At 37.1% G+C, this 24,460-nt stretch overlaps 1 protein-coding gene across 1 annotated transcript in view; it reads right to left on the reverse strand.

Annotated features, from left to right (window-relative positions):
• The window catches only part of LRP1B (LDL receptor related protein 1B), a 1,748,032-nt gene that overhangs the window by 33,665 nt on the left and 1,689,907 nt on the right, over positions 1-24,460 (reverse strand). The window contains exons 85-86 of the mRNA XM_049888441.1: positions 15,827-16,001; positions 11,014-11,118 (exon numbers count right to left, since the gene is read on the reverse strand). Coding sequence (XP_049744398.1) covers positions 11,014-11,118; positions 15,827-16,001 — 280 coding nt within the window. The remainder of the gene's footprint in view (positions 1-11,013; positions 11,119-15,826; positions 16,002-24,460) is intronic.

The raw sequence follows: 24,460 nt of genomic DNA on the forward strand, positions 1-24,460 counted from the left end.
ACTTGACGGCAATGGGTTTGGTATACATATATATATATTTTTTCCCTAAAATTTGTTGTTCTCTTTTGAAAAATTTTAGTTAAGCCCAAGTCAACAAATATTTATTATCCATTTATCAAGTGCCACGTACAGAGAGATGATACCTGAGTTGAGACTAGTGGGATAATAAAAGTTTACTGGAACAAAGGTAAGGGAGACATTTCAGTTGAGTGAGCTGTCTGAGCAAGGCATCTAGGTGTAGAGTGGCAAACTGTTTATGCAGCGAGGACATGTGTGTGGGACTGTGTCCATGTTGATACAGTAATAGTAGTAGGGGAGGTGAGGGAGTTAAAACATTTATTATCGGAGAAGGAAACCAGTCAATCGGAGATGAAGTGAAAGTAGAACGAATCGAATACAAAAAGTCTTAAAGCCAGGCCTGTCTTGATGATTTTTGTTTTGTTTTCCATTCCCCTGTTTAAATCAAGTAATTAAGCATTTAAAGCCACAAAATTGTATCACTTTTATAATATTTTGCAGTAAAATATAATATCTTCTCTGCTAATACATAATTGCTGTAAGCTTCTTATAAGCTTTAAGAATATATTTAGTTCACAGTTTATGGTGTCTGTGAAAAAATGTCCACCACGTAGTAAATGATCAGCTGTCAAAAAAAATTTATCCTGGTAAATATCTTCAAACTTGATACTTGAAACTTCATTATGAAAGCAGTGCATGAGGGGACAGAATCTAGACTTTCTTGTATACACTTTTCTCCATTCAGAAATAAACTTTTATCTTCCATTTGTACTGTCTTCAGAAAAAAAAAAAGTAGTTCTATGTTTTAAAGAAACTGAAATCCAATGTAAATGAAATTCAGACTCCGGAGAAAAATCTTAGAAGTGGGAAGGCATGGTCTACTTGTTACTGTTTTCAATAATTCTTCGTTGTGTTAAGAAATCTGACTCATAATCAAATATTATTTAACGGTATGAATATTGTCAAAATAATATACATTAATTTGAAATTAGAACATTATTTAACATTATTCAATATACCTAATTTGATAAATGTCAAAACTCCCTCCAAATAAACTTCCTCCATGAAATATCAAAACTCCCTCCGTGAAAAGAAGGCTAGACTCTATTCACCTATTCTGGGCTTCACTTTGGGGTTTTCTTTCTCCCACACACATAGTAATAAATGAAAATGGCCATCAAGAGACAAAAGTGAAAGTTTTCAAAGAACAAATCCATTGATTAAATTGAAGAATACAGTAATAAAATTTCAATGTGGAAAAACTATCACCGTCATGGATCTGAATACTTCAAAGACTTTCCAAATGTGTATAAGTTCTGCAAAATTCAAATAGTTTTTTACCTACAGGAAAAAACTAAGGAAAACACTAAATTTTCTTTTAAAATGACTTTGTTTCCTATAATCCTTTTAAACAAAATAGCACATGCTAAACTTTTCATTTAAGATACATGACCACCACCAATTGCGAGATCAGGTTGAAATCTGTGTTTCCAAAAAAAAATCTCCCCTTGTGTGGAGAGTTGATCATTTTAGCAGGGTTTCCTGAGAGCTTAGTGTTCCTTAGCAGGACTAATTTGCTATTGTACTTGATCATAGACCTTTTATATTTTAACACTAAATGGATTATAAATATCTTAGGTAAAACCAGGAAAATTCCAACTCTAAGAAACAAGCATGAAATCTGTGAACCATCTCCCCACTCTTTTTTTGTTGCTGTTGTTGCTGAGAATAAACACAGCAAAATGCACACCAATTTAACAATTTCTACATGTACAATTCAGTGACACCGGTTACATTCCTTGAGTTATGCAACCATTCTCACTCTCCTCTTCCTGATTTGTTCGTCTACCATTAACATAAACTCACTACCTGCTAAGGTTCCTATCTAATCTTTCAACTTGCTATTGTCAATTTGATCCCATAGAGACAGATCCTAAAATGGCACAATGCTCAAGGTAGACACTTTACTAGTTAAGTTAAATTATTGTTTGGTTTTGAGAAGACTTCAGGAAATATTTTTGGCCTAAAATTTAAAGGTTACCTCAGGGCACTAGTTTCGGGGGTTCATCCAGTCTTCATGGCTCCAGAAAGTCTGGAGTCCATGAGAATTTGAAATTCTGTTCTCCATTTACCCCCTTTTGATCAGGATTCTTCTATAGAATCTTTGATCAAAATGTTCAGTGTTGACAGCCAGGCACCATCCACTTCTTTTGGTCTCATGGCAAAGGAGGCAGTTGTTCATGGAGGCAAATAGCCACACCTTCCATATCCTCCTCCTATTCCTGACTCACCTTCTTCTTCTATTGCCCCAGGTGAATAGAGACCACTTGCTGTGCCTTCTATTGCTTCTTACAAGCTTTTAGGATCCCAGGAACTATGCAATAAATGAGGAGGCAGAACAGAAGCACTAAACACATAAGCACCAATACTTACTGAATGAACAGTTTTCTTGAATACTTTTTTTTTTTAACAAAAATGTTTTTCTATCTCCTACCTACCCTCGAATCTAGACAAATTCTTAGGAAATGAATCTACATTTTTCTCTAATTCCTCACCTTTTAGTTAATAAACTATAGCCTGGTTTCTGTCTGTATAGGGCTTTTAAAAATCTCTCATAGTGACCATCTATTTAAAAATCCAATAAGCCATTTATAACTCTTATCTACATTAAACTGCCTGGAGTTGATATTCTTTGATACGCTTCTCCTTTGACTTAGAGGAAACTACTCTTTGATAAACCTCCTGCAACTTTTATTTCTTCATTTACTTTTGTTGAAACCTCCCTCGCATAGTACCAAAACTTTGGTACCTCCTAGGGTTCAGTCCTTAGTCCTCTACTCTTTTTTGTTTTGCTTTTTATAAATCCACTCCTGTATCACGGCATAAAATCTACCTCACAATTTTAATCTTCTCTCCTCCATTATGCCACATTTCCTGTGTTGTATCCTCAACAACTCACCTGTCAGTTTGTTGTACTGTGGCGGCTTGCATGTTACTGTGATGCTGGAAGCTATTCCACTTGTATTTTGAATACCAGCAGGGTCACCCATCATGGACAGGTTTCAGCAGAGCTTTCAGATTAAGGCAGACTAGGAAGAAGGACTTGGTGGTCTACTTCTGATAAATTGGCTAGTGAAAACCTTATGAATAACAGCAGAACACTGTCGAATGTAGTGCCAGAAGATGAACCCCTCAGGTTGGAAGGCACTCAAAATATAACAGGGGAAGAGCTGCCTTCTCAAAGTACAGTTAACTTTAATGACATGGATGAAGTAAAGCTTTTGGTGATATGGCATGCTGATATGACGTAACTCAAAAGGAGAAGAAACAGCTGCAAAAATTCTTTAGTGATCAGAACATAGAATGTCCAAAGTATGAATCAAGGAAAATTGGAAGCTGTCAAAAATGAAATGAAATGCTTGAAGATTGATATCCTAGGCATCAGTGAGCTGAAATGGACTGGTATTGGCCATTTTGAATTGGACAAACGTATGGTCTATCATGCTGGTAATGACAAATTGAAGAGGAACGGCCTCACATTCATCGTTTAGAAGATTTCAAGAGCTGTCCTGAAGTTCAATGCTGTCAGTGATAAGATAATATGCATACGCCTACAAGGAAAGCCACCTAATACGGTTGTTATTCAAATTTAGGTACCAACCCGTAATGCCATATTCAGACTTCTGCAATCTGAAATTGATCACACATGCAATCGAGATGCATTGATAGTTACTGGTGACTAAAATGTGAAAGCTTGAAACAAGAAAGGATCGGTAGTTGGAAAATATGGCCTCGGTGATAAAACAATGCCGGAGGTCACATGACAGAATTTTGCAAGACCAACGATATGTTCATTGGAAATACCTTGTTTTCAAAAACATAAATGGCAATTTTACACTTGACCCTCAACAGATGAAATACACAGGAATCAAATTGATTACATCTGTGAAAAGAGACAATGGAGCAGTTCAATTTTATCAGTCAGAACAAGGTCAGGGATCTACTGCAGAAAAGACTATCAATTGCTCATATGCAAGTTCAAGTTGAAGCTGAAGAAAATTAAAGCTTGCTCTTGAATGTGGAGTAACTAAAGCAAATGGAAGAAACAGTGGAGTAAAACAGCTGAACAAAAGACTTCAAGGGGTGGCACAAGAAGACAAAGTAAAGTATTATAATGAAATGTGCAAAGACCTGGAGTTAGAAAACCAAAAGGGAAGAATATGTTCAGCATTTCTCAAGCTGAAAGAACTGAAGAAAAAATTCAAGACTCTAGTTGCAATTTTGAAGGATTCTATGCGGAAAATACAGAATGACATGGGAAGCAGCAAAAGATGATGAAAGGAATAAACAGAGTCACTGTACCAAAAAGAATGGGTCAAAGTTCAACCATTTCAGGAGGTAGCATATGATTAAGAACCAATGATATTGAAGAAATCCAAGCTGCACTGGAGGCATTGGCAAATAATGAGGCTCCAAGAATTGACAGAATACCAATTGATATGTTTCAACAAATAGATGCAATGTTGGAAGCGTCCACTCATCTATGTCAAGAAATTTTGAAGACAGCTACATGGTAAACTGATGGGAATAGATCCAGGTTTATGCCTATGCCAAAGAAAGATAATACAACAGAACTTGAAAATTCTCAAACAGCATCATTAATATTAACATCACACTAAAATAAAATTTTGCTAAGATCATTCAAAAGCGTCTGCAGCAGTACATTGACAGGGTCCTGCCAGAAATTCATGCCAAAATCAGAAGAGGATGTGGAATGAGGGAAATTATTGCTGATGTCAGATGGATCTTGGCTGAAAGCCAAGAATACCAGAAAGATGTTGCCATGGATTGAATTGTGTCCCCCCCCTAAAATATGTGTCAGCTTGGCTAGGCCATGATTCTCAGTATTGTGTGGTTGTCCTCCATTTTGTGATTACAATTTTATGTTAAAAGGATTACAGTGGGATTATAACTCCACCCTTACCCAGGTCACATCTCTAATCCAATGTAAAGGGAGTTTCCCTGGGGTGTGGCCTGCACCACCTTTTATTTCTCAAGAGATAAAAGGAAAGGGAAGCAAGCAGAGAGTTGGGGACCTCATACTACCAAGAAAGCAGCACCAGGAGCAGGGTGCATCCTTTGCACACGGGGTGCCTGCACCTGAGAAGCTCCTCAACCCGGGGAAGATTGAGGACAAGGACCTTCCTCCAAAGCTGACAGAAAGAGGAAGGGTTCCCCTGGAGCCGACAACCTGAATTTGGATTTATAACCCACTAGACTGTGAGAAAATAAATTTTTCTTTATTAAAGCCATCCACTTGTGGTATTTCTGTTATGGCAGCACTAGATGACCAAGACAGATGTTTACCTGTGTTTTATTGCCTATGCAAAGGCATTTGAAGGTGCGGATCATAACAAATTATTGATAACATTGTGAAGAATGGGAATTCCATAATGCTTAAGGGCGCTCATGTGGAACTTGTACATAGATTAAGAGGCAGTGGTTAGAATAGAACAAGTGGATACTGAACTGTGTGGTTTAAATCAAGAAAGGTGTGCATCAGGGTTGTATCCTTATACCATACATATTCAATCTGTGTGCTGAGCAAATAATCTGAGAAGCTGGACTATATAAGAACAGGGCATCGGGATTGGAGGAAGACCCATTAATAACCTGTGTTATACAGATGACACAAATTGCTTGCTGAAATTAAAGAGAATTTAAAGCACTTACTGATGAAGACCAAAGACTACAGTCTTCAGTATGGATTACACCTCAACATGAAGAAAACAAAAATTCTCACAACTGAACCAATAAGCAACATCTTGATAAATGGAGAAAAGTTTGATGTCAACAATTTTATGTTGCTTGAATCCACAGTCAACACCCGTGGAAGCACCTGTCAGGAAATCATATGACTTACTGCATTGGGCAAATTTGCTACAAAATAACTCTTTAAAGTGTTAAAAAGCAAATATATCACTTTGAGGACTAAGGTGTGCCTGACCTAAGCCATGGTATTTTCAATCGCCTCATATGCATGGGAAAGCTGGACAATGAGTAAGAAAGACCAAAGAAGAATTGATGCCTTTGAATTATGGTGTTGTCGGAGAATATTGAATACACCATGGAATGCCAGGAGAATGATGAAAGCTGGCTTGGAAGAAGTACAGCCAGAATGCTCCTTAGTAGCAAGAATGGTGAGACTTTGTCTCACACACTCTGGACATGTTATCAGGAAGAACCAGTCACTGGAGAAGGACATCAAGCTTGGTAAAGTAGGGCGTCAGTGAAAAACAGGAAGACCCTCAATGAGATGGACTGACACAGTGACTGTAACAATAGGAGTAAACATAGTAAAGATTATGAGGATGGCACAGGCCCAGGCATTGTTCCTGTGCAGTGTTCCATTGTACATAGGGTTGCTAAGAGTTGGAACCGACTCAATGTCACCTAACAACAACAAAAACAACAAATCCTCAAAAATATCCACCTTTCACTTTCATGCCTCTTCTCTTTTTATTGTATCACTCACTCTTTCTAGAAAAGTTTATAGTCATTTTTCCTCTGTAACTTTCCTACTCATTTATTTTTAAATGCAGTGAAAATATCACTTCATCTATGAAGCCTTCCTATACCACTGGGAATCATTAACTCATCTGTTCCACTGTTTTCCCAGAGCACATTGGTCATATTTTTATTATGACAATTACCACATGGTATTTATTTTAATTTATTTAAAAGTCACTCTATCCAAAAAGAACTCTAAGTTCTTCAAAAGTAAAAACTATATAGAAGCTACTGTAGCACAAAAAGACCAGTACAGCATAAGAGTTATAAACTGGGCATGGAATTTAGAATCGAAGAGGCATGGTTTGAGTCCCAGGCATTCATCTTTTCCTAGTTGTGTGGCCTGAGTTTCCTCATCTGTGAAATGGGGATAACAATAGTGTCAATTCATTGGGTTGTTGTCAGACTGATTAAATTATATAATACCCATAAAGTGTGTTAAGTGGTTAACAAACAGTGCTTGGGGAAAAGCATTTGCTAAATCAGTTTTCCTGTTACTAATTCTGTTATTAATTTACACATGGTCTTACGCATCATTGGTTCTCACTAAATATATTGTGAATGAATAAATGAATGAATGAATGAATGATGAGATAAAGTAATTACTTCTGTGCTCATTTTTAAGTAATTTGAGAAGTGCGGTGAGTTTTACTTCTACTACGAGAATAAATTTTCGGGAGTAGAAACCAAGCACAGATAAAATTTTCATAGAGCCAAATGCAGAGATAGAGACATAGATACACAAAAGTAAATGGCATTTGCTATAACTCTCTCCAATAAATATTTGCTGGCTGAGTTTATCAGAGAGACTAATTGTCACCAACGAGTATCTTTTACTCTTAGTAAGAGTTAAAAAAAAAAAAATGGAAGAGAACATTTTTCTGGGCTGCTATGCCAAAGAAATGTTTTTATTCTTATGTTAAGTGACATTTTCTGGACAGGCAGTGACCCTGAGACCAATTTGTGAGGAAAGGAGGTGGACATGAAATATTGTATGTATCTTGCCAGGGAAAAATGAGGCAGGATAGAATAAATGAAGTTTGGGCCTCAGAGCAGGCATCGCCAAACCAAGTGTCCTACAAATGAATTTAAAAACACCTCCATCAAATTTTGGCTTGGGATCACCCTGGATTTACTAACTGTGAAATATCTATGAATCTACTGCCTGCACTGTTCTGCCCTCCAGCTGCACTGCCTGGATTCAAGCTCTCATAACTTCTCACCTGCAGTGCTGCCAAACCTTTTGATGTTGAGTCTCTGTGCTGATCTCCAGAGCTTTCTCCACATGCTAACAGGTACCACCTTCAAATCCAAACTCCATTAGCTTGCGCCTCTGTCTCAAATCTCTTTGGCTGCCTGATGTTTGCAGGTTCCTGTGTAACCCTTTATTTTGCCATAAACTTAGTTCCAATTTATCTTTCTAGCCTCATTTTCTCACACACCTCCCCCCAGATCTACAGTCACATTCTAGCTATATATATGTATTCAATAGTTCCCCAAAAGGCCAGTAAGTTTCACATTGACCTCTTTGCTTATGCTACCCTTTCTTTTCAGAATGCTCTTCTCTACCTTACTGAATTGACACGCTTTAACAAAATGTCACTTTTTTTATAAAGTCTTCCGTATTATCTCATCTCTCATCCATAATGTTCCACTTGCCCTGCCAAGAATCTACCATCCTCCCTTCATCCCTGTGTTCATACTGACCTTATCTTAGGTTATTTAGTTGCTCATAAGTCTTCAGGCTTGATAATTAGCGAGTTCCTTAATACCAAACCAAAAAAAAAAAAAAAAAAGAAAAACCATTGCCACCGAGTTCATTCCAACTGATAGCAACCCTATAGCTTCTAAATAAACCAAAAAAAATTGCCCTCAAGTCCATTCTGACTCATCTTGACCCTATAGGGCCAAGTAGAACTTCCCCTATAGTATTTCCAAGGAGCAGCTGGTGGAGGATTCGAACTGCCAAACTTTTTTGGTTAGCAGTTGAATGTTTAACCACTGCACCATCAGGGCTCCAGCTTCTTAACACACTGTTGCCATGAGTCCACTCTGACTCACAGCGACCCTACAGGACAGAGTAGAACTGCCCCACAGGGTTTCCAAGAAGCGCCTGGTGGATTCCAACTGCTGACTTTTTGGTTAGCAGTCTTAGCTCTTAACCTCTGAAGCCATCAAGGCTTCCAGCTTCTTTGTAAAAAAAAAAAAAAAAAAATTTCTTTCATCTTCACATGTCTAGGATCCAGCACCCTTTCAGGGTTTTCTTAATACTTGCTGAATTACTGAAAGAATAAGGGTGGGTGTAGGGCAGAGGTCGGATGAAAGAATGATCTCCCTCTTTTCCTCTTTACCTTTAATTGCCACACATAGTGAAACTGAGCATAAGCTAAGAATTGAATCAACTCTTTGATAGGTTTTTTTTAATATACGTTTTATAGCATAATATTTAAAGGGGGCTTTCTGGATTCATTTATGTAGGAAAATTGGTTTAACATAGTCAAATATATTCCAGAAAAGGTTAAGAGTTACATTTTTTCCTATGTGACTCTTTTTAATTACTTCCCTTAATTTTTAAACTATTACCTAAAGAATGACATTCGCTTGCATAACGAAATAGAATATTATGAACAAATAGGAGGTTTTGTTAATGAAATATCTGAATTTTAATACAATTGTGATTGTAAAACCATTACTAGGTACTCTGAGAATGCCACCAGTGGAGATATCATTAGGTGCCAATCAGGGCTGCTGATTATGACATTGGGTATTAAAGAGGATGCCAGGTACATTCCCTCTCTGAAGTTCGAATGCACAAAGCAAAAATAATTTCCATTGTGATGAACATTGATAGTTACCCCACAGATGGTTCCTGAAATTTCTTAGAGAATTTGAGTTTATTTTTTCATGGATATTCAAAACAACAAGAAAATAAATCAGGAAAGAATTTTTAATACTACTAAGAAATAAAGCTTCTTTATTTTTTTAGCCTGTATCTATTTTCTCTGTAAAGGAATTTTATTTCTGAAGGTAATATAGAGAATGCTCAATAAAATTTGGGGAAACAAAATAATCTGTTCTTCCATCTGCTAGAGTTGGAAAGTCAGTTACTAAATAGAAATCATCGCCATTGCATGGTAATAAAGTCTAAAAACACCTGCTTCTGCACTTCTCTAATTAAAAGCTACTCTTCTAGCAAATGTATTTGTATTAAACAATTCCATGAAGCTGTTTCATGTCCTCCGTTGTATTTCTAGACATTCTAGCAGCCTGTGATGCACACACTTGCTGGTGAGCAAAGCAAAGGTTAAGTGTGTATGACACAGATGAGCCCCCAAGATTAAGTGTACACTGTGAAATGCATATGGATGTCCATGATTTGAGCCAATGAGCTGTGGCCTGAAATGATGTCACACGAAGCGCAGTGGTAAGTGGAAGGTTAAACCTACTTGCATCTCGGCTCATTAAACGCAGTTAAAGTGCATATCCCCTCATTCTGACAGTAGTGATCACAAGGGTTCGCTTTCTGGTCACAGCGCTGACTTTTAAACCCCACAGAGCATCTGCAGAATTCCAGTAAAATACAGCTAAATAAGGCGTCTAACTTTTTTTTTTTTTGGCAAAGGTTTTACAATTATTTCATACAGAAATAGTAATGTTAACAAAGGAGTAAAAACGTTCCCAGGTATGCTCCTTCTTTCTCATACGCACTCATCACATGCTACTCTTAAGAGATGGGGACCAGGCTGTAGATGCGGATCATATGGGAATGTTTTCCTTCAGGTTGACCAGTGGACAAAGAAAACTCAAAACAGTGACCATACTAGGTGGAAGTCTTTATCTCAAATTGCCAATTCTAGACTATCAGGGAATTGAGAAGGGGTAGTGATGAAATTCCAGGTTTTCTCAGGAGCAGAGAATCTCCTGTAATTTCTCTAGGTGTTCAGAAACCCAGATTCGAGTTAACATATTCCAGAGGAGCCAGGAGCTTAATAGTTTTGTATGGTACAACACTAAACCCGATACAAACATTATAGGCTTGTAAACGATATCTCAAGTTCTTTTAAAATGAATGATCTGAAATAGCAAAACATTCATAAAAGATGATTATCTCCGGGTTTCGCGTATCCGAACGAGGGCAGTGAAATTAGGACATCTTTTCCCTTGCATTTCCAAGTCAAAGATCTATGAATGTCTGAAATGGGTATGGTGCTAAGAATTGAATGTGTTCTTCCTCATGAAATCATTAGCAAATTGATGAAGAGGGAGACTCTGTAGCACATAAACCAATGAAGGGGCGGTACTTGATCAGAGAGGTCCATGAAACAGTCATTTAAAATGAATTATTAATTGTGAGCAAGAGACCAGGGATTCCATGTATATGCAAAGTCCTATCAAGAAATGCCCACAATGCTATAAAATACTCACAGACACACAGGTACATTTGTCTCAGGGTCCAGCTGGCATGTGCCACCATTATAACAGTAGCCATCACATAACTGACAGCTAGAAGCAATTTTTCCATTGGTGCAGCTGCAGCAACAAAGAAAAAAATATTTCAATTGTTACTGGCATCATTATGTTGAAAGCTGACACAAACCTTCTGCAGATGAAAACAGTCATCACAAAGGAGTAATGGAATGGCTGGCTAAAAGTGTGTTTTCAAGGAAGACAGACTTGCTGGAGGCAAGGATTTTTTTTAAAGCAGAATGATGACATAAAGTGTTGCTGGTGGTAATTTTCAACCCATTTGTTTAATATAAAAATTTAATACAGGCAGATGTATGTGTGAAAAAATACACTCTAATGTCTCACTACACCGAAGGGAGCCATTAGCATCAGTATCTTGTTCCCTTTTCATATAATCAAGTGATCAAATACTCTGAAAGCAAATATCTAGCTATTCCTTCTAAAACAGAGAATGTGGCCCAAAGAAATGTTGAGTCTTAGGCTCTACATTTTCTAACAAAGTGTAGAATTATCCTGTATCACTTTTATGCCACTGTTTCTCTTTAATATGTATTGTAATTGATGTCAAACTCTTCTTATCCTAACAGAAAAGAACCAAATGAGCAGTTCATTGCAAAAATTAAGCCACAGTAAAAAAAAATTTTTTTTTTTTTTAATGTTAGAGGAGCAACAGGTAATACGGGAACAAAGTAATGAGGTCGGTTTTCTTGAAAAACCTACTGAAGCTATTTTAATTTACAGCCACATTACATGTCTTGGATAAGAATAAACAATACGACTATTGCTACAATGGCAACAGTGACTATAATAACGATAGAAAAAATATAAATTTCTGACTTGTAATGTTTATTAAATAAACTAAAATACTATCAGATTGTGCAGTGAACGCTGTTGGGGGAAAAGAGAACCACGTATCAACGTTCCAAAGAATTGAAAGAACTTCTTTATGGGAAATATGAGGATAGAATTATACAAGTCTCAGCACAAATCAGAATTACAATAGATAATGCCAGTAATTCTGATCCTGTGATCATGTTGGTGCTAGGTGTGATGCAGTAATCAATGATCTCATAATAAATCTGGACATAACCTTGACAGAGAAATCAGCCTGCAATGCCACTGATTGACCATGTTGGTCACCTGCACAATGGTTGTCCATGATAGTATATCCATCAGACAATAATTGAATAATTTCCAATGATAGGTAAGATGCCTGAGAATAACTGGTTGCCAATTCTATGACTCATTTATTCTGTGAATATTTATTTGACCTCATATGGGAGGTAGGGCTGCTGAAAATGTACTGAGATGCTTATAACTTTTTCAGGGTTTTTAATTCGAAGCCATCTTTAAAAATGGGCTTTAAATTCACATTTCTTTTCCAGATAAATAGGAATGACCAGTAAACTATGTACTAGACATGGGAGGGGGGCTGGTCTAGAGTTTTCACAATTTAACAGAGAATATCACATCCTGTGTAACCTATGCTGCTGTTAGCTGCAATAGAGCTGGCCCTGGCTCGTGGTGACCCCATACGTGTCAGAGGGGAACTGTGATCCATAGGGTTTTCATGGCTGTGATCTTTTGGAAGAAGATCACAAGGCCTTTCTTCAGAGGTTCCTCTGGGTGGGTTCAAACTGCCAACCTTTCCTTTAGTAACTGAGTGCTTAACCTTTTGCACTACCCTTGGATTCCTCAGAAGCATTCTAATAGATGTGAAGTGAGTCAAGCAGGCATTCAGTAGAATTGGTGTCTGGTATGTTAAATGGATCTCGAGGACTTTCATTTAACATGTCAGGTACCAATTCTACTTTTGCTTGCCCTCTATACCAAGCAACCTTGAAAATCAATACAGCAAAGAGTTATACTGTTTCTTGTTTCATCAAAGGAACAAAGTTGAAAGGAAAAATTAACTTGTTATACATTAAAGGAGTTTCCACGAAAAGGATAAATGTATACCAAAGATTAGTTTTTAAGAGACAAAAAATAAATTCTAATTGTTGATTGCTTTTAAACTTCTGCTTCCAGAAGCTCTAAAAGATGCTGCCTCTTTTCCCTTCTAAGGTTTTGTTTGAACACTAAATCGAAGACAGAAGTGGGTAGTTCCTTCAAAGGTGAAGCACAAGTTATAGAAATCACTGTAACACAACAAAGAGTACTGCTCATACTTTTAATGTGAGGCTTCACAATAATTCTTTTTTTAGAGGAGTATGTGATACATATACACAAATAATATATGTGATATATCACTTTCCAAAAGTTAATTACCAGTTCTTCAGTACACACAAGGAACTCCCATAACAACTGATATAGCAGGGGTATGATTTAGGCTATTCAAAATCATGATCAAGATTTTCTTCATCAATGTTTACTTAGCTTTGGAGAAGATTATACTCGTCATACTTGACAGAGTACCTGTTCTAGTTGACAGCTCATAGGCTGTGCATTAGAAACATAACTGCCTATTTGCAATCACAAATACACATGGTGGTTTGAATTTTCATAATTCAATAAAAAAATGATTTACTTTAACTCTGAAGTAATTTTACTTTAAGCATTTGTTCTTCACCTAGAAACAGAAATGTCGACATCACTGTAAACATCCTTTTAATGCTAAGAGAGAAGGTATAATAGAAATGAACACTAATTTTAATTAATATGTTTTAAGAATGTCCAAAAAGCTCTGTTTGTATTGACATTTTCAAATGTTATATAGCTTATCTGATAAAGGAAGTGTGATTGCACTGTTATTTTTTTAAAGTTCATCATCTACTCATTGTTACCAACTGTTATTTATCTGTTCTTAACAAGCCCTGGTGGCACACTGGTTAAGAGCTTGGCTGCTAAACAAAAGGTCGGAAGTTGGAATCCACCAGCTGCTCCTTGGAAACTCTGTGGAGTAGTTCTACTCTGTCCTACAGGGGTACTATGAGTCAGAATCTATTAGACAGCAATGGCTTGGTTTTTCAGGTATATGTACTTTGGAATCCGTGGTTGGTGCAGATGGTTAATGTGTTAGGCAGTTATCAAAAGAGCCTACCCAGAGGTGACTTGGAAGAAAGGCCTGGTGATATACTTCTAAAAAATCAGCCATTGGGAAAAAACCCTAAGGGGCAAAGTCCTCATCTGACACACATGGGTTGCCATGAGTTGGCATCAAATGAATAGCAACTAGCACTGGTATATGCAGTTTTCAAAAATGATCTTCTAGAAGACAAGAACTATAATGATGGGCCTCAATAGACTATGAGGTTACGGAGATCTGTTGTTTCTGTGAAAGAGAAGCCATTTTTCACTGTACAAAGGCAGTATGAGGGGTCCTAAAGAGCCCTGGCCTTCTTTTCTTACATGGGACTTTCCGTTTTAAAGGAAACAGGGTGCATGACTCAGTAGGAAATTTTTCAGCATAAACTGTGCACAAAACTGCAGCTTGTGACCTTTTTTAGATTATGGGCCATGATCCCCTGGGTGAGTGGAATGGGGCTGTAAGGAAGATTCTCATTCCTGATAAGTTGCACTGGACATGAAGAAACATACATATGTACACTAAATGAAATAAAGTTCTGTCATATTAAAGTTTATCCCAAAGAACTAATGAGCTTAACGAGCAAACATAATTTTGGTGGCATACATAAAAATGTGTTTGGTTTTTATGTACTTACCAATGGCAAAAATTTATTTATTAGTCATATTTTCAACTGCTGTACTTAAAAAATAATGTACTTCCAAATGACCCAATTGGAAGCGTTGAGTAAATGTCATTGATAACAACACAAATCACATTTACAGTGAATTCTAAAGTAAGAGTAAATAAAAAAGAAAAAAAAAAGTGTTGATGCTGCCTGTAATAAAATTTTATTGGGCCTTGTTTGGCAGAGCATCATAACTCAGCGCTGGCACCCTGTCAGTGCAAGCTCAGTGAAAGCTGGGCCATGACTCCTTCACAGCACTCCTTTCTAGCTCATATTCTCATTTATTACACTCTCAAGCAAGGCAAGTGATAGCGTCCAGCTCTTTATAAGCTCTTCTTTTAAAGGTTGCTGAAAGAAGCTGGAAGTGAGGATTGATCTCTATCCTCTGTGGCATAAACTTGCTTAATGATGAAAACTGAATGGCATTACCCTTTAGCCAAGATGTTCTTCTGCTTTTCAGTCACTTAATCTTAAAGTCAAAGGGTAAAAGGCAATGTAACCAAAGTCAAACCTGGACGTTTTTGTTGTTGTTGCTTCCCAGGAAACATTATTCCCTCTACTTATTTTGAAGCATAATGTTCAATGCCAAATTAAAAGGAAAAAAATAAATATTAAATCTTGTTTCCTATCACAGGCCTTTGGCTCTCCCTTCAAAGGATGAATTTGTAACAACAAAAGAGAGGCAAGGCACTCACTGCCAATAATAATCATGAAATAGTTAAAAGCCCGAACTCTTCTAACTTAACAATATCGCACATAGCTTTTCAAAAGTATGCTGCATTTCACTATTTCTTGATAATTATTAGGAACATTTCGTATAGGGAATCATCTGCCAATTCCAATGCATGACGAATTTTCATGTTCCCCAAATGTACCTAACGGGCATTGTGTAAGTTTGGGTTTAATTGAAGTAAATCGAACATCGTCACTACCCTTAAAAACCAAAACAAAAATGCAAAGAGGTTACCCTGTAGAGCTTTAGAATAAAAATAATTTACATTGTTTTCACAGTGTTCACTGGAATGTTATGTCTTTTTAAGTTGAAATGCTTTTTATAAATTAAGTCACCTGCCACTTACTTGCAAAATATATCTTCACTTTCTTTAGCTATAATGCAATGTCCCCCATGGCATCTTACGCATTTGTCAACCTCACATCTTGGTCCTTCGTAGCGTGTTGGACAGACACATTCAACACTTCCGTCATCCTCTATGGTACATGATTCAGAATTCACACAATAAAGATGACACACATCTAGGAAGAACACACATGGGAAAATGAAATTATATTACAAGATGCTCTACTTCCATCATCATAAATGTTACCATTTCATTTAATATTAAAAAAATAATCAACAGACGTATGAATTTAAAAAAGCAGCTTGTAATAGTATTTAACTAGATTTCTCTAATTATGCTATTGATTCGTCTGAGTTAGGCATCATTGTATCTGGCAAAGAGGAGATGGGTTCATTTTACATACTGTCCTGCGGTTTTAGTCAATATACCCTTCTGGTTCTGAATTTAGAAGCTCAAGTTAAAAAGGTTCCTTAGCTTTCCTTCTAATAAGCGGTTATTACCATTAGTTTAAAACAGGCAGAAATACTTTGAGATTTATTTAAATGTCATTTATGGTTGCCTCTTCTCCATCTCTTTTCATCCAGAGAACAGCATAGTATGTGCTGAGTGGGGGACCTCTACTTCTGCACCAGTCCTTGACCCTGTGGCAAAAAGTCTCCCTGTACAAGTGCCAGGACAGGCCTAGATATTTCCAAACTCCCGGGTAGGTGAGCAGGCAAGTAGGCATGTTCCTCATTGAACTTCAAGAGGAAAGCAGATGAGGAAACTAGCTGATCCATCATGGGTGGGAAGTGCTAGCAGCAGTCTAAGCTATCACCTCCCTACCTCCCAAGATGAGAGCCTAACCTCCCCATCTGTCAGAGGAAAAACTTCCCTGTCATCTGAGCTCCTGGCTTTGAAAGATATTTCTTACTAAGCAATGCAGACAATTTTTCCAAGAGAAGACCTCCCCTAAGTATTTCCATACCTCTTGAACATTAGCATTAAAATAAAGACCATTTAATAGTATAATCACCATTCAAACTTTATAATTAGACATTCTGCTTCATTCTTTTGAAAAACAGACAGGTCTATATGTGTGTTCATGCATGAATATATTTGTAATTTACCAGATTTGAAATATGAAAATCCATAATAGCCATAATCTTAAATAAAAGAATTTATTGAATTGATTCTAAACTTTGTGTTTAAAAGTTGCAATTTCCTTTTAGATACCTAATTAGGAAGCAATAATAAGATTAAAAAAGATAAAATCACAATTTATAAACTTTAACATGCTGTATCACATTTACAGTAGATGAGGAAAATCAAATCTCATTTATAATTCTCATGTTTGTATATTTAGCCAGTCCTTTATTAAATCAGGCAGGAATTAAATTTATTGACAGGTTTGTTTTGTATTTGTGGAAATTATCCTTGCTGTTGCTTTATGCCAAGTACCCTGGTTGATGTTCAATGCTTAAGCCTATTAATATGGATTTGGCTACATTTAAGGAAAGTAGCCCTTTCAAAGCATGAGAGATTTGAAGATCTAAAAATAAAAGTCAGTGTTAATATCTTTCCACTGCTGTCTGTCATTGTTCTAGGCTTGGGAAGTACAACACAAATTCTGTTTTTATTTATGAAAAGTGCATTAGCAGTAGCTGATGTGATCACCTAGCTTGGCCTCCCATTCCATGCAGAAAACTCTGAAAAACAACCTTCATTAGGAAGGTTTCTGAATACCTCTTGTCTTAGTTGTCTAATGCTGCTGTAATAGAAATATCACAAGGAATGGCTTTAACAAAGAGAAATATATTTTCTCACAAATAAGAGGCTAGAAGTCCAAATTCAGGGTGCTGGCTCTAGGCAAAGGCTTTCTCTCTGTCACTTTGAGGAAGGTCTTTGTCACTATTGAGTTTCTGCTCCTGAGTGAACTTCCATGTGACTTGGCATCTCTCTTCCCTCATCTCTGCTTCTCTCCCTTGCTTGTTTTAATCTCTTTTATACCTCAAGAGAGATTAACTTGAAACACATCTACACTAATCCTGTGTCATTAACATAACATATACAAGCCATTCCCGAATGGGATTATAACCACAAGCATACAGGTTAACATTTACAACACATATTTTAGGGGGAAACAATTAACCCATAACATTCTACCCTTTGGCCAACCAAAATTGATGTCCTTGCCACATGCAAAACACATTCACCCCATCACATCATCCCCAAAGCCTTAATCAACTCCAAGTCCAAATTCCATCCTGGGGCAAAATAAGTCTTCATCTGTCAGCCTGTGAAATCTAGAATACAAGTTATCAGCTTCCAAACTACAATGGTAGAACAGGCACAAGGTATACATTTCAATTATAAATGGGAGAAATTGGAGGGAAAGAACAGATATCAGGCACCAGGCAAGTCCAAAACTCAGAAAAACAAATTACATTAGCTCCGAAGGCTTGGAAATGCTTTTCTGCCCTCTGAAACCCTTTGGGCAATGGCCCCATCCTTCAGACACCGGGTGTTGGCCACGCTCTCTGGAATCTGGGTGGAGGACCCTTGGTCCTGGTCTTCTGCTCCACCTTCCAAGTCTATTGGGATGGGAACTCTGCTTCCTTGACTTTAGGCAGCAACATTTCCTAGTCCATCTCCACTTCCTAGTCCTAGTCCCCACTCTCTTGGCCAGGCAGACCATGTTCTTCTGTCCCTTGGATGTGGTAGTCCTGCCCCTCAGTTTTGGGTGGAGACCATATCCCCAGGCACTCCTGAACAGTACCCCATGCTCCAGAACCTTGCTGGTGAAGATCCTATCCTTTGAAACATAGGAAGCTGTGGCCCCACCCTTTAAGATCCAGGACAGCATCGCCCCACCCAAGGACCTATCTATGGAAAATTATGCCTATGGCAAAAAAAAAAAAAAAAAAAAAGTTTTAAATTGCTGAGTGATCTCTAACAGGTGGTGATGGAAACTGTGATGGCAAATAGAAACTGCTCATTAGTGCCCCTCCTCAAGTGGCACACACAGCATGTGCCCTACCGGCTATGCCTTCGTTATGTCTCTGCCCACCCCCCCACCCTTTGAAACAAAGAAGTCCCTGCTTCCTATGCTCCTTCCAACAGGTTTAGTTCTGCTGATATCTAAGCTGCTCAAAGTATGGTCCTTTTCTTTTTTTGAAGGACAAGGGATGTAGCTCCTTTGACCTGTTTCCTGTATGTAGAGTTCCAAAAGGCAAGCAGAGTTCTTTCCTTTCTACCTTTCTCTATCCCCTTCAGTCTAAGCTGATGGGCTTTCTGTTGCAGTAGTTGGTTAGAGCCATCAGTCACAGCCTTAATCTTTAACAAAAGATTGTGTAGCTACGTCCTTGGTGAACGTTCTAGGACATGCGTCCTTAGTTGGTACAATAGAATTTTCCAAATCTTGAAGTTCCAGTTTCATTTTGCACAGTTTGTTCTTAAGTCTATCTCTTTCCACTCACATTTTACTATAAGCGGCAAGGAGAAACCGTGAGGCTTCTTTAGAATCTTACTTAGAAATCTCCTCAGCCAGATATCCAAGTCCATCATTTACAAGTTGTACCTTTCACCAAACATTTGAACATAATTTAGATAAGTTCTTTGCCACTTCATAAAAAGCATTGCCCTTCCTCCAATCACTTGTTCATCATTTTCTTTTAAAGCCTCACCAGAAGCACATTTAACATCCACATTTTTATCAACATTCTGTTGCTAGTGCCATATGTGTTCTCTGAGATGATGGAGACTTCCTCTATAGCTTTCCTCACTTCCGCCTAAGCCTTCACCAGAATTGCCTTTGATGTGCATAATTATACCAACAGTCTCTTTAAGGTAATCTAGCTTTTTACTATTAGGTGCCTTAAAACTCTTCTAGCCTCCACCCATTACCCGATTCCAAAATCACTTCCACATTTTAGGTACTTGTCAGAGCAGCAAACCCACTTCTCGGTACCAAATTCTGCCCTAGTTATCTAGTGCTGCTATGTCAGAAATATCACAAGTGGATGACTTTAATAAACAGAAGTTTATTTTCTCACAGTTAGGAAGTTAGAAGTCTGAATTCATGGTGCTGGCTCTAGGGAAAGGCTTTCTCTTTCTGTTGGTTCTGGAGGAAAAGTCCTTGCCTTTTTTTGACCTTCTGCTCCTGGGTGATCTTCATGGATGACTTGGCATCTCTCTTCCCCCATGTCTGTTTCTCTCCTTGCTTGTTTAATATCTTTTATATCTCAAAAGAGATTGACTCATGACACACCCTACACTAATCCTGCCTCATTAACATAACAAAAACAACCCATTCCCAAATGGGATTATAATCAAAGGCACAGAGGTTAGGATTTACAACACATATTTTTGGGGGGCATTGTTCAGTCCATAAAAACTCATACCTGTTGCCATCGAGTCAATTCTAACTCTCTTAATATTGCCCCAATTGCCTTCTAAATTCATTCTTTGTCTTGGTTCAGCCTTATGATAGGGCATAGAAGTCGGCTGATATCTCTTTCCAAGATCTTTTTATCATGTTCTTATTCAGATGTTGCCATAGCTAACAATTCATCAGAATCATGTAAGGGACATATTTGCAAATGCAAATTTCAATGCTTTTCCTTGCTGCCTACCCCTAGATTCTAATTCATAGGTATGACATGAAGCCCAGTTGATCTCCACAGGACTGGTTGAGGAACTAGTATTTTTAGGAACATGGGATGTAGGAGATGACAACTTGGACAGAATTTTACCGGTTGACGAAAGACAACAGTATCGAAAAGTTATAAATAGATCTGCTTTGACTGAAATAGCTTATTTCTTGGCTAACATTAGAAGCTTTATATAAAATATAATTTTAAAATTGTGAACTATTTGATCTTTACATTCATGCTTCTGAGAAGACCTGGAAAACTAGAAACAACAACAACAAAAAAAAGGGCTGATGGGTGCGGGTTGATGTTTGCCCAACACCACATTGCAACCAAGGAGTAGTTCACACATACCTTGCATACTAAAGGGTGAAGTTAAAACCTTATCTCAAATATGTAAATTATAAGCAATTTTGAAATTTAAACATTAAGTATAATTGTTTTAGATTAGTATTGAAAAGACATGAGAAAGTACAAAAATATATAGTAATCAAGGAAATGCAAATTTACCTCTCAATGAAATAGCATTACATACCCAACAAAGTGAACCCAAAAAATCAAACAAACAACAGCAAAAACTGTCATGCACTGCTAGTGGGACTGTAAATTGGTACAATGAATTTGGAAAATAGTTGGTCTAAATTTGAATATGCCTGTATCCGATGACTTACCAATTCTACTCTTAATGTATAACTAAAAGAAAAGCATGCACATGTGCATCAAAAATATGTGCAAGCAACTAGATGGTGCCCAGCTCCCACCACTGACTGCTCTGACAGGGGTCACATTAGATGGTCCCAGACAGAGCTGGGGAAAAATGTAGAACAAAATTCTAACTCGCAAAAAAGGACCAGATTTATTGGTCTGACAGAGACTGGAGAAACCCCGAGTATGAGGCCCCCCGACAAGCTTTTAACTTAGTACTGAGGTCACTCCTGAGGTTCACCCTTCAGCCAAAGATCAGACAGGCCCATAAAACAAACAATAATACCACGTATATGAGACAAAATGAGCTTACCAGTCCAGGGGCAAGGACAAAAAGGCAGGAGGGGACAGGAAAGTTGGACAAATGGAAATGGGGAACCCAAGGTCAAGAAGGGGAGTATCGACATGTTGAATGGTTGGCAACCAATGTCACAAAACAATATGTGTACTAATTGTTTAATGAGAAACTAATTTGCTCTGTAAATCTTCATCTAAAGCACAATTTAAAAAATATGTGCAAAAATATACACAGTAGCCTTTTTAGAAATTACCAAAAAAAAAAAAAACTTAAAATTACCCAAATATCTATCACAAGAAGCATGGATAAACTGTGGCTCACTCATGTAATGTAATCTCTGCCAATATCATCTCTATTTAGCACAAAAATGAACACATTGCCCCTATAAGCAACATGAATAAATCCCACAAAAATAACTCTGAGAGAAAAAGCTGAACACTATATACCACCACCCATAAAAAAAAAAAAAATGTATATATATATATATATACACACACACACTGCATTTCTTTGGTGCATATACAGTTCAAAAGACAAAACTAATTTATGGTTTTAGAAGTCAAGATGGAATTCTCTTTGGGAGAAGGTATGGGATATTGATGAAGAATACAAGGGGGCACCTGGGGTGCTGGTAACGTTTTTTCTTGACCTGGATATTGGTTTACACTGGTGTGTACAAAAAAAATAGTAATTAACTCAACTGTATCTTTAGAATTTTAAATTTTACTTTTTTTAAACCTAAAAGCATATAAGCTACAATTATAATATTTAAAAATTCTGGTTTATTTTTCAAATTATGCTAAATAGTTTTTCTCTTTACTGACTCTATTTTTAAAAGGAATTCATGGTCTACTTTTTATGCTTTAAAGGAAATTCTCCACCCTTTACTTTTTTCACTATTTTTTCATTTCAGATGTGAGGTGCACATTATTCAAGGCAGTTGATTGGCCTCATGGCATAAAAATGGAATCCAAAGAATGTTAAAGAAATGTTTGCTTCAAGATAAAATTGTGAAATAAGCAGATATTAAAATTTACACTTTAATAAATGATTCTAAATTGCATACTGCTAAGCCATGCCACTTTTTCCCTCTAAAAAAAAGGCAGAAACAATTTTAGGCTCAGAACCATTTCTCTACAGATAGTCAAATGGGAAGATGTTTCATTTTTCCTAGTCCACATGTATAGCACTGTGCACTGAGTTAAAGTACAGGGACCGAATGATGCTTGCTACATAGACCCCAAACCTGGCAGGATTGCTTCCCAATGCCTTTCTATGAAAATCTTCTGAGCTTGCTGCTACTAAACTTAGGAATTGAACCATGTGGAAGATGCCAAGTTATACGTTTGAATTGTTTCCTGCACCTGTGTTAGGATTCTAGCACCTAGTTCTTTGAATGCCTATTTAATATTTTGGCCCTTATTTTTCCTTTCCTTCCTTTCTTTTTTTCTTCTTTCCTTTTGCCTTAAAGGCTTTCCTATGGACTTAATTCCAATTCCAAGACTCCTGAACACAGGAGAAAGGAGATCATAACTTAATAAGAGACGTTAGAGCCTGATACTAAAGCTATCACATAAACATCTGATACTTGTCAATTGGAAATCAAAGAAATTCCTTCAAGTGTTCTCTGTCTTTATAAGTTTTATCATGATGCATATACTGTGCAAGTGCAAGAAAGAGTTTGAATCATCCAATTGTGATGCATTTCTTAATTGGGAGATTCAACAAAAGCCCAGGTTCTTTGCAATTCTCTCATCCTCCTGACTGCAATGCTTAATAAGTAATATAAATACTACTTTATTTTCTCTCTCATTCTCTTCTCAGCTATAATCCATTTTTAATTACAAGTGTCTACATAAAACTGCATAAATAAATGGTGTATTTTCATCAATGTCACCTCTCCATATATAATCGTATAACTACTGCACATTCATATTTAAATTCTAAGTATCGCTTGAGCTATTTATCTAATAAAAGCAGTACTCCATTAGCACTTCAAAATCCAGTAAAAACTGGTTTACTAATTTAGCAGTGTGTGAAGAAGGATGGTATATGAGAAGGCTTTTTTGGGATGCAACGGTTCACTTTGGTTCTGAGGGCTTTGTTCCTGGTTTAATAAGATCTTACATGGACAGGACTGCCTAGGAGTCACCGCAGGGACGTTTTTCTTATCCTATAGCACAGAAAAATGTTATTTCATGGAGGTTACCATTTTAAGCATATAAAATTGCTTTAAACTCATTTTGACAGCAGTTTTTCTAAAAGACAGATGCACGTTTTCTTAAATAAAATATATCGATCTTTAATGAGACATTTATCACTACGAATATCTATTATTTGTACGAGTTTAACTTTGCAAACATTTCACAGCCTTCAGCTTTTCTTTTTCACCTTTCAGCATTGATGAAGTGAAATGTTACTCAATATAAGGCTATAGATATGTCTAAATACGAAACAGTAATTCCTCCAAAAAATCAGAGGATTAAGGGTATTGGCAATTGGTTCACAGCAAAATGATCAACAAAATCACTGTTTTCTATTTCTGATACAAGACACACCTTTTTTTCTTTTTCCTTCAATTTTTAAACTTAGCTTAATAATTATTGGCACTGAAGGAAAAGGAAAAACAAAAATAGTAGCCTGAAAGTAGATAGGTTAGAAGGAAAATACAGGTGATAGAGGATTTTTTGTTGGCGTGGAGCAAATAGGGAAAATACTGAAAATAGAAGAGAGAGAGCAGGTAAATCTAGCTGGATGGCCAGGAAACATTCAGGAGGGCAGTCTGGATTCATGGAAGGGGAAGTTGGTGGAACAACATGGTTGATCTCCTTTTCAATAAAATGAATAATTTGACTGTGACAGTAGAAGGCAAATGGTGGATCAGTAATTATTTGCTGAGAACATACATATGCCAAACTGAATACTGGCAACTGTGGTAAGAACCCAGAAATACAATACAGATCACCAGCCCTCAGAGAGCAGACAACCTCTTAACATTAA

The sequence above is a fragment of the Elephas maximus genome, chromosome 6 (assembly GCF_024166365.1).
Source record: "Elephas maximus indicus isolate mEleMax1 chromosome 6, mEleMax1 primary haplotype, whole genome shotgun sequence".
In the NCBI taxonomy this organism is placed as follows: domain Eukaryota; kingdom Metazoa; phylum Chordata; class Mammalia; order Proboscidea; family Elephantidae; genus Elephas; species Elephas maximus.